Source organism: Carcharhinus amblyrhynchos, chromosome 2 (assembly GCF_965287045.1).
Source record: "Carcharhinus amblyrhynchos chromosome 2, sCarAmb.v2.hapA, whole genome shotgun sequence".
Taxonomy (NCBI): domain Eukaryota; kingdom Metazoa; phylum Chordata; class Chondrichthyes; order Carcharhiniformes; family Carcharhinidae; genus Carcharhinus; species Carcharhinus amblyrhynchos.
In genome coordinates this window covers 143,368,157-143,383,333 of record NC_137325.1, presented here as the reverse complement: position 1 = coordinate 143,383,333, position 15,177 = coordinate 143,368,157, and the positions used below count along the sequence as shown (strand labels likewise).

General features: G+C 52.5%; 1 protein-coding gene across 1 annotated transcript in view; it reads left to right on the top strand.

Moving 5' to 3' along the window:
* vill (villin-like) overlaps nucleotides 1-9,084 on the top strand; it is a 77,656-nt gene extending 68,572 nt beyond the window's left edge. The window contains 4 exon segments of the mRNA XM_080213633.1: nucleotides 4,294-4,368; nucleotides 6,202-6,295; nucleotides 6,298-6,446; nucleotides 8,467-9,084. Coding sequence (XP_080069759.1) covers nucleotides 4,294-4,368; nucleotides 6,202-6,295; nucleotides 6,298-6,446; nucleotides 8,467-8,580 — 432 coding nt within the window. The 3' untranslated portion in view covers nucleotides 8,581-9,084.
* The last annotated feature ends 6,093 nt before the right edge of the window (nucleotides 9,085-15,177 follow it).

Genomic DNA, 15,177 nt, shown 5'->3' with positions numbered 1-15,177 from the left:
TCACATGTAGGCCAGACCAGGTAAGGACGGCAGATTTCCTTCCCTAAAGGACATTAGTGACCCAGTTGGGTTTTTCCGACAATGGTTTCACGGTCATCAGTAGATTCTTAATTCCAGATATTTTTTAATCAAATTCAAATCCGCCCATCTGCCGTGTCGGGATTCGAACCCGGGTCCCCAGAACATTGGCCGAGCTTCTGGATTAAAAGTCTGGCGATAATACCATTAGGCCATCACCTGCTTCCTGCCCCCTTTCATACAGAGATGTGGAGATGCCGGCGTTGGACTGGGGTAAACACAGTGAGAAGTCTCACAAACGCCAGGTTAAAGTCCAACAGATTTATTTGGTAGCAAAAGCCACTAGCTTTCGGAGCGCTGCCCCTTCGTCAGATAAGTCGAGTGTCTCTTTGGATTCTCGGAGGCTATTGGATTCTCGGAGGCTATTTCCCAGGGCTGAAATGGTCGCTACGAGAGGACATAGGGTTTAAGGTGCGGGGGAGCAGGTACAGAGGAGATGTCAGGGGTAAGTTTTTCACTCAGAGGGTGGTGAGTGAGTGGAATCGGCTGCCGTCGGTGGTGGTGGAGGCGAACTCACTGGGGTCTTTTAAGAGACTTCCGGATGAGTACATGGGATTTAATGGGATTGAGGGTTATAGATAGGTCTGGGAGGTATGGATATGATTGGCACAACTTGTGGGCCGAAGGGCCTGTTTGTGCTGTAGTGTTCTATGTTCTATGAGCAGTGTTCCAAAAGCTCGTGGCTTTTGCTACCAAATAAACCTGTTGGACTTTAACCTGGTGTTGTGAGACTTCTTACTGTGTTTACCCTTTCATACAGTGCATTTCAAATCATAAGTAACTTATTGGCTTAAAGAATAATTCTTCTCATGGGTTCTTTTGCCAAGTAACCTTAAATCTCTGTCCTCTGGTAACTATGGAAACCGCTCCTCCTTATTCATTCCATCAAACTCTTTGTGATTTTGAACCCCGCTGTCCGTCTCCCCTTTACCCTCTCTGCCCCAAGCTTCTCAAACCTCTCCGCAAATCTGAAGCTCCCCTGACTCCGTTCTAACAATCCCCTTGGTCCCCTGTCCTGGGCCTTCGAATCCTTTCAAAAGCCAAGCCCTGAATTGGAAACAAGTGGCAGCTTTTAGATCTGTGTACCTACCTGTATTTTATACTCTAAGGGCTGGATTCCTTTTTTTTATTCACTGATGGGACATGGGTGTCACTGGCTGGGCCAGCATTTATTGCCCATCCCTAGTTACCCCTTGAGAAGGTGGGGGTGAGCTGCCTTCTTGAATCGCTGCAGTCCGCGTGCTGTGGGTTGACCCACAATGCCGTTAGGGAGGGAATTCCAGGATTTTGACCCAGTGACGGTGAAGGAACGGTGATATATTTCCAAGTCAGGATGGGTGAGTGGCTTGGAGGGGAACTTGCAGGTGGGGGTGTTCCCATGTATCTGCTGCCCTCGTCCTTCTGGATGGAAGTGGTGGTGGGTTTGGAAGGTGCTGTCTAAGGATCTTTGGTGAGTTGCTGCAGTGCATCTTGTAGACAGTACACACTGCTGCTACTGAGCGTCGGTGGTGGAGGGAGTGGATATTTGTGGGTGTGGTGCCAATTGAGCTTTGTCCTGGATGGTGTTGAGCTTCTTGAGTGTTGTTGGAGCTGCTCCCATCCAGGCAAGTGGGGAGTATTCCAGCACACTCCTGACCTGTGCCTGATTTGGATTGTAAGGGAGTTGGGGTGGGTGGGAACAGCGTAAGTCCCTCTCTTGGGATGTCCAGCCAATCCGAGTGGCCAGAGCTTAGCAGTGGGCACAGCCTGGACTGTAGGAAGGAGAGTGATGGCTGCCCGCAGGCGCGTAGGCCGCAGGCTTTGGTGGAGGCAGGGATCTGAGGCCGAGGGAGGTGGGGAGGAGGATGGGAGGGGGGAGGGAGTAAGTTCTGGCGGGCAGGCAGTGAGGAAAGAAATGGAGGGTGACATCTTGGGCGGGAAATGAGGAGACTCAAATGTTAAACCCCTCATGGTAGCGCAGTGATTAGCACTGCAACTTCACAGCATCAGGGACCCGGGTTCAATTCTGGCTTCCAGGTCACTGCCTGTGTGGAGTTTGCACATTCTCCCCGTGTCTCCATGGGTTTCCTCCGGGTGCTCCGGTTTCCTCCCACAGTCTGAAAGACGTGCTGGTTAGGGTGCATTGGCCGTGCTATGTTCTCCCCCAGTGTACCCGAACAGACGCTGGAGTGTGGCGACTAGGGGATTTTCACAGTAACTTCGTTGCAGTGTTAATGTAAGCTTGCTTATGACACCAATAAATAAACTTTAAACTATTTTCCTTCTGACCCCTCTTTCAACCTGGCCTCAGAAAGCATACTGCCCCCTCCTGCCCACCTGTCCACACTAACCACGGGCAGTGGAATATCCCAGTTATTTGGTTCAGTAATGTGTTCAATTAACCCTGAGTTATTTATTTCAATATGGCGGATAGGCTGCCCCTCCCCCCCAGTGCATTATGGGTGGGACAATGGTGGGCTTGCCAATTGTATTTCCCACGTTGCTTTGTTGAAAATATTCCCGGTGGAGAGCGGGGGCATAAAATCCAACCCTTTTCCCTGTTAATTAAACCCTGGATGCCATTAGATTTTTACCAGCCTTCTCTCAGGATGAGTGCCTCATGTTCACTCCCGGTGCCACTCACCAAACCATTGCCTCTCCTCATTCTTCCTTACCAGATCTACCATTTCCCACATCAGGTGAAAGGTGGCACAGGTACCACGCGGCTGTTGCCTCCTTTATCTCCCACGACTAGAGGCCGCTCATCGAATGGAAGTTCCTCTTACGTTGTTCAACAATGGAGGTGCTCTTGTGCGCCATCTCTTGGTGACAGAGTGAGCGGGTCCTTTCTATGCCCAACCTTGAGCCGCTGCTATTCCACCGCTGGCCACTGGGAGGGGCATCAGAGCAACCCTCGGCTTCCTTCACCTGTCACTACCCCTAGTCCCACTCTTGTCCCTGACCAGACCAGCCCACCCCAACCCATCGACTAAAAACCACCGAGGAAGATTGGTCTTGATTGAGACAGAATTGGACAGGGCACGTGTGTGAACTTACACATTAGGAGCAGGAGTAGCCAGTAAACTCCTTGAGCCACTTTAGTTGAACATTGGTCTTATGAGGAAAGGCTGAGGGACTTGAGGTTGTTTTCGTCAGAGAAGAAGGTTATGAGGTGGCCTAATTGAGGCATACAAGATGATCAGAGGGTTAGATAGGGTGGACAGTGAGAGCCTTTTTCCTCGGATAGTGATGGCTAACACGTGGGGACATAGCTTTAAATTAAGGGGTGGTAGTTATAGGATGGATGTCAGAGGTAGGTTCTTTACTCAGAGGGTAGTAAGGGCGTGGAATGCCCTGCCTGCAGCAGTTGTGGACTCACCAACTTTAAGGGCGTTCAAATGGTCAGCGGATAGGCATATGGATAACATTGGAATAGTTTAGGTTAGAGGGTCATTAGATTGGTTCCACTGGTCGGCACAACATTGAGGGCCGAAGGGCCTGTACTGCGCTGGAATGTTCTATGTTCTGTTTATTCATGGGATGTCGGCACCCCTAATTGCCCTTGAAATATGAGGCATTTCAGAAGCAGTTGAGAGTCAACCATGTTGCTGTGGCCCTGGAGTCACATGTAGTCACATGGGCCGGCACAGTGGGTTAGCACTGCTGCCTCACAGCGCCAGGGACCCGGGTTCGATTCCCGGCTTGGATCACTGTCTGTGCGGAGTCTACACATTCTCCCCGTGTCTGCGTGGGTTTCCTCTGGGTGCTCCGGTTTCCTCCCACAGTCTGAAAGACACGCTGGTTAGTGTGCATTGGCCGTGCTAAATTCTCCCTCAGTGTAACCCGAACAGGCGCCGGAGTGTGGCGACTAGGGGATTCTGACAGTAACTTCATTGCAGTGTTAATGTAAGCCTACTTGTGACACTAATAAACAAACTTTAAAGTTTAGCCCAGACCAGGTAAGGATGGCAGATTTCCTTCCCTGAAGGACATTAGTGAACCAGTTGGGTGGTCCTGACAGCCCAGCAATGGTTTCAGGGTCATTTTATTTTTCCAAGACAGCGGGAAGTGTACACGGAATCGACGTAGAGTTTCGGCAGTCTTTGCATTGAAATGTTAAATACAAACATGATTTGATTTTTAGAAAGGGATTGAAGGGTCTCTCAGCTCAGCAAGTTCTGTAGCGCTCTATCAAGATCACACCCAGTGAAAGTAACTTTTCCCCTCTCTCTGCAGACTGGCAATGGGAGCAGTTATGATCAGATGAGGGGTAAACTGGGAGACGTCTCAGGCATCTCACAGATCACGGTGGTGAGTACTGCACGATATTTTATCACAGTTTTATATCGATATGTCGCCTTCTATTCGAGTTTTCTCATTCTGTTGTAACTCACTCGTACCAAAACCACATTTTGGTAAATGGTCACTTAGCACAAACCGTGCTGGGCGGACTTGAAACTGGGAGTGTTTCAGATCTGACTTTTAAACCCGTTCTCAGCGCCCCCAGACACACTCTGCCTGAAAAAAAAGTAATCAGCGATTCCGAATCGCGCTGCAGAGGACTGTACGCCGGGTTTAACACGCCTGAAATCCTGCAGCTCTGATCGGAGTCTCCAACTGCACACGCGCAGAATAAAAAAGATAGAAAGTGGCTCCCTGCCACATCCCTCTCAGGATGGATAACGCCCCCCCCCTCCCCCGACCCTCACAGACACTGCCCCCCCCCCCCCACAGTATTACTGACCCCCTTATCTACCCCCCCCCGCCACACCCCACCATCCAAACTGATCATGGGTCCCTTACCCCCTTATCTCAGGACAGTGACACCGGACGACCCCTTAACCAACCCCAAACGCTCCCCCCCCCCGCCCCCCCCACCCATCTCAAGCAGAGAGCCATCAGATGCCCCTCACTAACTGGGGTGCCCACATCAGACTCTGTGGGGCATGTCTGTTCCGCGCTGATTCTGGATGGGCGAACGCAGTGCTGAAGGGGGAAGTGCCGGTAAGGTTGGGCGTGCGGTCTATTAAGTCAATTTAAATGCGTGCAAATGCATTTAAATGGCCATCACAGCCATTTTCGGCCCCTTAATAAAGGGGGGAAGCAGTGCGGAGGTGGGCGCGGATCGTGATACTCATCTCATGCCCGACTCTACCAAGTTTTCGCGCTCAAAAATGGGTGTGATGCGATGGTAGCATTGGGCCCAGTGAGTGACACCCTCTTGGCTACCCCTCCTATCTGCCTTGTGTTGAGTTTCTCTTGGGATACTGTGTACAGTTTCTGCTCACCCTATTATAGAAAGGATATTATTAAACTAGAAAGAGTGCAGAGAAAGATTTACTAAGTTGCTACCAGGATTTGATGGTTAAGGAGAGGCTGGGTAGACTGGACTCTTTTCTCTGGAGCGTAGGAGGCTGAGGGGTGACCTTATAGAGGTCTATAAAATAATGAAGGGGCGCAGATCAGCTAGATAGTCAATATCTTTTCCCAAAGGTAGGGGAGTCTAAAACTAGAGGACATAGGTTTAAGGGAGAGATACAAAAGGGTCCAGAGGGGCAATTTTTTCACACAGAGGGTGGTGAGTGTCTGGACCAAGTTGCCAGAGGCAGTAGTAGAGGCAGGTACAATTTTGTCTTTTTAAAAGCGTTTAGACAGTTACATGGGTGAGTTGGGTATAGAGGGATATGGGCCAAATACGGGCAATTGGGACTAGCTTAGTGGTAAAAACTGGGGTGCATGGACAAGTTGGGCCGAAGGGCCTGTTTCCATGCTGTAAACCTCTCTGACTCTAAGTCAGAAGGCTGGGGGGGAGGGGGGGTGGAGGGGGGGGGGGGGGGCGGTGGGTAGTAGCCTGGGGTGGGGGGTGGGGTGTGAGGGATCTGGTGGGGGGAGAGGTGTGGAGGGCGGATGGGGCGGGGATGGATAGGGTGAGGGGTAGTTGGGGTGGGGGCAGTGAGGGGGGGGGTTCCGGGGGAATGTGGGGGGGTGGGAGTCGGGGGAGGGAGAGATGGTGGGTGGGGAGGGGGTGTCGCAATCCCACGCTCCTGCCGATGCTTTGCTCTCCCCGCTTATTCCCATTCCTGACGGAGCTTCTAGATCTTTCTAAGGCGGGCGTTTCTCTCTCTCTCTCTGTGCACCTTTCAGGATCTCAACGACACGGATCTGAATCGGAGGGGAGGCCACAGCCCTGCCCCCAGCTCGGGGTTTTCCCAGTCCCCAGGCTCGGCTGCTCCGGCTTTCCCCCCCCGGTGTCGGGGGGCGGCCCCCGCTCCTCCCCCCAGTCCTCCGGACCCACCCTGGTCAACGGGAAGGAGTGTTACCCGCCAGAGATGCTGATCAATAAAACGGCCAGCGAGCTGCCCAGCAACGTCAACCCTGAGAGAAAGGAGGTGAGGAGGCGACTCCCTCGGAGGCGGGACACTCGGAGGGTCTGAGGGTGCGCGCGTATCTCTAAACGAGGGGGGGGGGGGGTGGGGGGGATGAACCGGGTGGGGGAGACTGATAAAGAGGGCAAGCTTCCAAACCGAGGTGGTGGAGATGCCGGTGTTGGACTGGGTAAACGCTGTAAGAAGTCTCTCAAAAACCAGGTCAGAGTCCAACTTGATAGTAAAACCCACAAGATTTCGGGTTTTGCCCTCTCGTCAGGCGAATGGAGATGGAGTGTTTGGAAGCTGGGTTGTGAGTCGGAGGAGTGGGGAGCCTGGTGCTGTTGGGGGGGGGGGCGGTGCAGGGGAGAGGTGGGTGTTTTGGGATCTCGGGAGTTGGGGAAGAGGCGGTGGGTGGGATGAGGGGGTGTGGTTGTTTGGGGCCTCGCAGGAAAGTGGGACAGTTGGGGGGGTGGGTGGGGAGAGACGGGAGTCTCGCGCTGGGGGGGGGGGGAGGCTGGGAAGGGGTCTCAGTGGGTGCCGCGGAGAGGGGGAGTGGGTGCTTTGAGGGGCTCAGCGGGGTGGGAGGGGGATTCAAATGGTTTGATCGAGCAGACGTAGCACGGATTCGTTAAGGGAAGTTGTGTTTGATGAATTTATTGGATTTCTATGAGGATGTGACTAGTGCGGTAGACAGAGGGGAATCGGTGGATGTGGTGTTTTTAGATTCCCAAAAGGTGTTTGATAAGGTGCTGCACAAAAGGTTGCTACAGAAGGTTAGGGGGCACGGAGTTGGGGGTAAGGTGTTAGCGTGGATAGAGGATTGGTTGTCTAATTAGGAAGCAGAGAGTTGGTGTCAATGGGTGCTATTCTGATTGGCGGTTGGTGACTAGTGGAGTGCCGCAGGGATCGGTGCTGAGGCCTCAGCTATTTTCCATTTATATAGATGGTCTGGAGGAGAGGGCTGAGCGCAGGGTGACGAAATTTGCTGATGTCACGAAGATGACTGGAAAAGCAAATTGTGCGGAGGGTGTGGAAAGTCTGCAGAGAGATCTGGATAGGCTGAGCGAGTGGGCGAGGACCTGGCAGATGGAGTACAATGTTAGCAAGTTTGAGGTTATCCACTTTGGCAGGAATAATAGTAGGAGGGATTACTATTTAAAGGGAGAAAAGCTGCAGCATGCTACGGTGCAGAGGGACCTGGGGGTCCTTGTGCATGAGTCGCAAAAACCCAGCCTGCAGGTGCAGCAGGTGATCAGGAAGGCAAATGGGATGCTGGCCTTCATAGCGAGGGGATTGATATAAAAGTAGGGAGGTCTTGCTGCAGCTGTACAGGGCACTGGTGAGGCCGCAGCTGGAGTAGTTTTGGTGCTGTGCAGTTTTGGTCGCCGTACTTACGGAAAGGTATATTGGCCTTGGAGGGAGTGCAGAAGGAGGTTCACTAGGCTGATACCGGAGATGAGGGGGTTAGACTATGAAGAGAGGACTGAATAGACTGGGTCTGTACTCATTGGAGTTTAGAAGGATGAGGGGGGATCTTATAGAGACGTATAAGATAATGAAGGGGATGGAATAGGGTAGAGGTAGAGAGATTCTTCCCATTTAGAAAGGACAGCAGGACTAGAGGGCACAGCCTCAAGTTAAGGGGAGGCAGTTTAGAACGGAGTTGAGGAGGAATTTCTTCACTCAAAGGGTGGTGAATCTCTGGAATTCTCTGCCCGTTGAAGTGGTGGGGGCTACCTCACTAAATATATTTAAGTCACGGGTAGATAGATTTCTGATAGACAAGGGGATTAAGGGTTATGGGGAGAGGGCGGGAAAGTGGAACTGATCCACTTCAGATCAGCCATGATCTTATTGAATGGCGGGGCAGGCTCGAAGGGCCGGATGGCCTACTCCTGCTCCTATTTCTTATGTTCTTATGATTCGGGGAGGGGAGGAGGGGGATTCAGTTAACCGGTGCACTGTGCGGTGATTCTCTCCCTGGTCGATGAGCCTTTCGCTCTGTGAGATAAACTCTGTGTGTGCGCGTTTTGTCCCCCAGGAATACCTGTCGGACGAGGACTTCCAGGACATTTTCGGGATGACCAGGGAGGAATTTAACAACGCGCCCAGCTGGCGACAGATGATTCTGAAGAAAAGCAAGCAGCTTTTCTGAAGGCCTGCGGTCTTCCTGCCCCGACTGCCGTGCAAAGCAGCCAGGATTCCCGTGTGTCTGCGGGAGGGAGCTGGAGCCGGAGCCGGAGCGGGAGCGGGAGGCAGGGCGCGGGGAGGCAGTAGGGAATAGAAGTCAGGATAATCATGTATATTTTTTCTTTATTTTTTTTCCACCCCCTTCACCGTATAAGCTCTTTCTGCACCGTTGCGAGTTTATAAAAAGTCAATATTGTAACAGGCGCCGCCGTTTCCCTGTGAGATTCTGTGGGTGGGTCACTGGAACCATCCGAGGGACGATGTCTAACCGGCAGCCTGGCCCCACGTTCCCCCGGCGCCGGGAACCGGTTTTATTCCCCAATTATTCCCGCGTTAACTCCTGCCCCTGTCGTTCCCACGCTCCCCAACCCAACTCTCCCTTCCAGACGGGTCACCGTTCCCCACTCCATCATTGAGCCGCTGGAGATACTCACCGAGCTCCGAGTTTGGGAGGAGGCCGGTTGGGGTGGTTGGGGTGGTGGGGGGGGGGGGGGGGGGGGGTAGAATGGGGGAGGGCACTAACAGAATGATAATTAGGGACCCCCCCCCTCCCCACCCCACCCCCCAGACATTTCCCCCAGAACGAAATCCAGTGGGAAACGCACGTGGGTGGCAAACCACAACCGGCTCATTTGTGATGCCCCACCCAGTCGAATAGCGGGTCTCCTGGTCGCGTCCGCTGTCTCTGAGCCGGAGGTTTAAGGGTCGTGGCAGGACTGGGATGGCCGCCGCGGATGAGTTTATAACGTGGCCACGCCCGGCCCGGATAACAGCCTGGAAATCCTTCACGGACACGGGTTCCATTCCCGGCTCGTCTGTGTGGAGTCTGCGCATTCTCCCCATGTCCGTGTGGGTTTCCTCCGGGTGCTCCGGTTTCCTCCCACAGGCCGAAAGACGTGTGGGCTAGGTGGATTGGCCGTGGTAAATTGCCCCTTAGTGTCAGGGGTACTGGGAGGGTAAACGCATGGGATTAGGGCAATAGGGCCTGGGTGGGATTGTTGTCAGTGTAAACTCGATGGGCCGAATGGCTTCCTGCCCTGTAGATTCTATGATATTCTAACACGTGTGTAAAGATTTCATGTTGCCATAGCAACTGGGACTCCCCAGTGTAAAACCGCCCCCCCCACCCTGTTCGAATCGTGGCATCAGGTGGGGCAAATATTTCACTAAAAGGAAACGGTAAAACTAAAAGTCAGTGTGGTGGAGGAAGAGGGAGAGGGTAAAATGGAGGGTGTGGGGAAGAGTGATTATAATACTCTGGGAGGGAGGACAGTGACACGGCATCTCTCCCGTCTTTGGACAGTCAATCCCAAAACTCACTGCCATTCACCCCCCCCCACACACCGTCCCCAGGCCCACTGATAGCAGCTCACAAACACCAACCGTCCAGCTCACTCTCCCTTCCTCACCCCCTCCCTCTGTCCCCCTCCCTCTGTCCCCCTCCCTCTGTCCCCCTCCCTCTCTCCCCCTCATTCCGCCTCACTTCCTATTCCAAACCCCCCCTCCTCATTCCCCCCTCTCTCTCCCCTTCTTCACTCCCACCTCACTCCCCCTTCCTCATGCCCCCCTCACTCTCCCTCACTCCCCATCCTCTCTCTCCCCTTTCACTCCCCCCTCATTCCCTCTCCCCTCCCCCTCCTCTCAATACCTCCTTATTCCCCCCTCCCTGTCCCCTCCCCCTCTCTCCCCCCCTCCTCTCCCCCCTCCACCCCCTCCCTCCCCCCCTCCCTCCCCCCTCCTCTCTCCCCCCTCCCCTCTCTCCCCCCTCCTCTCCTCCCCCTCCTCTCCTCCCACTCACTCTCCCCCCTCACTCCCCCCCTCTCACTCCCCCCCCTCACTCCCCCCCCTCACTCCCCCCGTCTCACTCCCCCCTCCCCCTCACTCTCCCCCTCCCTCCAGCATCCAGATTATCAGTCAGGACTGTTTGAAGAGCCAATGGAGGTGAATTGTTCCCCCTGATGTGGGAATAACCGGGTATCTAACCCCGGGGATTTATTTTTCCCATTGCCTCGCTGCCTAGAATGTCTCCGTCAAATCCGTCCCTCTGTCTGGAAGTGATTATTTTGCCTGTAAGCCGCATTATCCCAAAGAAACGTCACCATCGGAGTTTGCCAATTCTGATTGGACGCCGTCCTAAAGGTTCAAACCATGTGACCTACACCTGCCCCATCCACTCCTGCCATTGGCCTGTCTCCCAGGTGCCATTGCCTTTCAGTGGCCAATGGGACAAGGGTTGGGGAGTTTGTTATCCAATTGGATTTCTCTCGATGGCCGGCAATATTTGGCCCGATCTCTAATATTTTTATTATTAATGAAGAACTTGTATTTCTGGAGAGCCTTTTGTAGCACGGACCACCCCCACCCCAGAACAGTTAACACCCGGTGAAGTACCTTCTCAAATGTCTTCACCTTTAGTGAAGGAAAGGACGATCGTGTCTGAGGGACTAATTGCCGATTAATTGGAGGCGATGGACTTGTGGTATGATCGCTAGACTATTAATCCAGAAACTCAGCTAATATTCTGGGGACCCGGGTTCGAATCTCACCACGGCAGATGGTGGAATTTGAATTCAATAAAAAATATCTGGAATTAAGGATCTACTGATGACCATGAAACCATTGTTGGAAAAATCCCAGCTGGGTCACTGATGTCCTTTGGGGAAGGAAATCTGCCGTCCTTACCCGGTCTGGCCTACATGTGACTCCAGAGCCACAGCAATGTGGTTGACTCTCAGCTGCCCTCCAGAGGCAACCAGGGATGGGCAATAAGTACTGGCCCAGCCAGCGATGCCCATGTCCCAGGAAGGAATAAATAAAAACTTGCTGGCAATTCCAGGACGATACTGGAAGGTTGGCAACTCCTAAGGCAAAGCACGGTTGCCCCATGAGAACTGCCAATGATTGAGCTGAGGGGGAAGGCCCTAGTTACTGAGGATGTGACCTCGCAGTGCCCCGCTTCCAGTCATCACAAGCTGGCCCTCTCTGGGGCCACCCAGGCTGCATCTGAGACGGGGCTGGGGAAGGGGGCTGGAGAAGTCTCCAGTTACATTTGTCCCGTTTGAGGGGGAGGGCAGCTCTGCTGGTGGGGAGTGTTCGTCTCTGTCGATTTGCTTTGTTGAAGGGGGTGGTGGGCTGGGGTGGGGGGGAGATGAAGGATATCTTGCTTCATGCTAACTAGAACGCTCTGCATTCTCCTCTCCCTCTGAACTGATCTCACAAGCTGACACTACAACAGGACTAGTTTTGTGTAATAAACTGATCAATGCTCAAACATTGTTGTCGCACTGTGTGTGTGTGTGTGTGTGTGTTTGTGTGTGTGTGTGTATAAGTGTGTGAGTGTGTGTGTATATATGTGTGTGTGTCTGTGTGTGTATGTGTGTGTGTATAAGTGTGTGAGTTTGTGTGTATATATGTGTGTGTGTCTGTGTGTGTGTGTGTGAGTGTGTGTGTATATATGTGTGTGTGTCTGTGTGTGTGTGTATATATGTGTGTGTGTCTGTGTGTGTGTGTGTGAGTGTGTGTGTATATATGTGTGTGTGTCTGTGTGTGTCAAGAACAAAAACAGGCCCTTCGGCCCAACAAGCCCACGCCGCCATTTTAACATTACCAGTCCTCCCCTCCACCCATGACCCTTATCTATTGTTTTATGACCATCCACATTGAGGGAAACTAATTTAGGTACAGTTTGTGTGTGTGTGTGTGTGTGTGTGTGTGTGTGTGTGTGTGTGTGTGTGTGTGTGTGTGTCCGCCCGAGATGCCGGCGTTGGACTGGGGTAAACACAGTAAGAAGTCTCACAACACCAGGTTAAAGTCCAACAGGTTTATTTGGTAGCACAAGCTTTCAGAGCACTGCCCCATCATCAGGTGAGTGAGATTTCGCTTCAATCCAGCAACAGCCTGTACTGAGACACACAATAGCCCAGGCCGAGGGTCCCTGACTGGGGTTAAGTGTATTCCTGGAGGTCTCGTTACATCAGTCGCCCCCACGCGCCAGCCACTGGTCACCGACATGGCCATCCTCGTGACATAGACCCTTCCTGCGCCAACTGGAAAGCTGAAAGGCTCACTGCCCAATGGGATGACTGCCAGTTACACAGCCTTTAATACCCCTATGCCCGACGCCACCGCACCCCCCCCCTCACCTCCCCCACCCCACCGTCTCACCATCTTCTGCTAAAATGTTTAAATAAAGGGTCACAGGAAAATTAAACCCCCCCAGTCTGTATGACTGTCCCAGTGATTTTTCTCCAGTGTTGCCATATCCTGGAGAATCGTAGAGTCCCTGCATTGCAGAAGGAAGCCATTCGGACCACCCTACCCCCCCCCCCCGCCGCATTTACCCGAGCTAGCCCCCCCACCGCCCCCCCGATACTGAGGGAGAATTTTGCACGGCCGAGCCACCTAACCTGCACGATTTTTGGACTGGGAGGAAACCCTTGCAGACATGGGGAGAAGGTGCAATCTCCACACAGTGACCCGAGGCTAGGAATCGAACCCGGGTCCCTGGCGCTGTGAGGCAACAGTGAAGGGGTTGACAACCGTGGACAAGGTGCTGCATGGGAAGGTTATCAGAAAGTTTGACACTGAACCCCACAAGGAGCTCATCGGGTCGGATTTTGTTCGGGGGGGTAAATCGTCTCAAAGGGAGCCAGCTGGGGGCAGAGTGAGGTTGGGACGGAGTTGCTGAGCTGGGAGACTGGGGAACTGAAGGTACAGCCTCCAGTGACAGAGCGAATTAAACTCAGCGATGGTCAGGAAGCCAGAATGGGAGTTCTGTTCCAGTTACAGTGACTCCACTGAGAGCTGCTGTGGTCCTGGGACAGGGGCCTGATTGGAGGGAATATGGAATTCCAGGAACAATTGGGATAGATTCCTGAGGTGACAACGCATTTAAAAACTTTGAGACAGGAAAGAGTAGTTCAGATGAGGCAGAAAAGCAGCCGGCATAATTAAGAACCTCACTCACCCCCGGACATTCTCTCTCCCATTTCCATCGGGAAAAAGATACAAAAGTCTGAGGTCACATACCAACCGACTCAAGAACAGCTTCTTCCCTGCTGCTGTCAGACTTTTGGATGGACCTACCCTGCATTAAGTTGATCTTTCTCTGAACCCTAGCTGTAACTGTAACTTTACATTCTGCACTCTCTCCTTTCCTTCTCTATGAACGGTATGCTTTGTCTGTATAGCGCACAGCAAACAATATTTTTCACTGTATACCAATACAAAGTTAAAGTTTATTTACTCATTTCAAGTAAGGCTTACATTAACACTGCAATGAAGTTACTGTGAAAATCCCCTAGTCGCCACACTCTGGCGCCTGTTTGGGTTACACTGAGGGAGAATTTAGTACAGCCAATATACCTAACCAGCACGTCTTTCAGACTTTGGGAAGAAACCGGAGCACCCGGATGAAACCCGCGCAGACACGGGGAGAACATGCAGACTCCACACAGACAGTGACCCAAGCCGGGAATCGAACCCAGGTCCCTGGCGCTGTGAGGCAGCAGTGCTAAACTGCTGTTCGTGACTAATAAATCAAATCAAATCGGTTTGCAAGGACAGTATGGGTCACGGATTAATTTTCCAGAAGGAGGTGAGAATGGGAGTTTTGAAGGAGAGGGGACGGCGTCTGAAGAAAGGGAGCCAGTGACAATTGCTGCTAACACGGGGAGCAGAATGTGAAGTGGGGGTGGTCAGCGGCTCGAGGCAACAGAAGGTGGGTCACGCGCACGAGGTGAGCTCAGAGAGTACGCAGAGAGAGAGATAGGAGGGAAACTGGAGAAAGATGTGAGTTCAGGGCTAGGGCAGGTACTTTAGAAGCTTGAATCTATCTGACAGTGATGGGCAACCAAGGCTGGTGAGTGGGCTGGGTGAGTGACCCTCCTGCATCTCGGTGGGCTGCAGGATTGAAATCAGGCTGAACATGATTACATGAAGAAGATTAAAGACACTTAATACATGCTGAATAAAGAACAAAGAACAACACAGCCCGGGGCCCAACAAGCCCGTGCCACTACTTTAACCTTGTGAATTCCCTCTTCTCCCTATGACCTTTGTCTATGCCTATTGGACTCCACAATACAGGAATTATAACAAGATGGAGGGAGGCCTAATTTAGGGATAATTTGTTACACCAATCAGCCTAAGAGCATGTTTTTGGGATGTGGGAGGAAAGCGGAGCACCCGGAGAAAACCCACGCAATCACGGGGAGAATGTGCAAACTCCTACAGACACCGACCCAAGTCGGAGATCCGACCCGGGTCCCTGTAACTGCGCAGCAAACAGTGATAGTCACTGAGCTGTGGTGTTGCCCGTCAGTTGGTCCAGTTTAAGCGTACACTAACGACGTGAAGCACTAGGCAACTCTCGAAGGAACATCCAACAGCAGCCCTCACACGACCCACCGCGTGTACGCCCCTCGTTGGACAACAAGGTGGACCGAATCACCTGTGGATTAAAAGAGAAAAACACCAATAACATGCACATCCTTATACACACATTCAAGGGAATCTCCAGAAGCTCAAAACTAAGCCATAAAATATGTTGGAAGGTCCATAG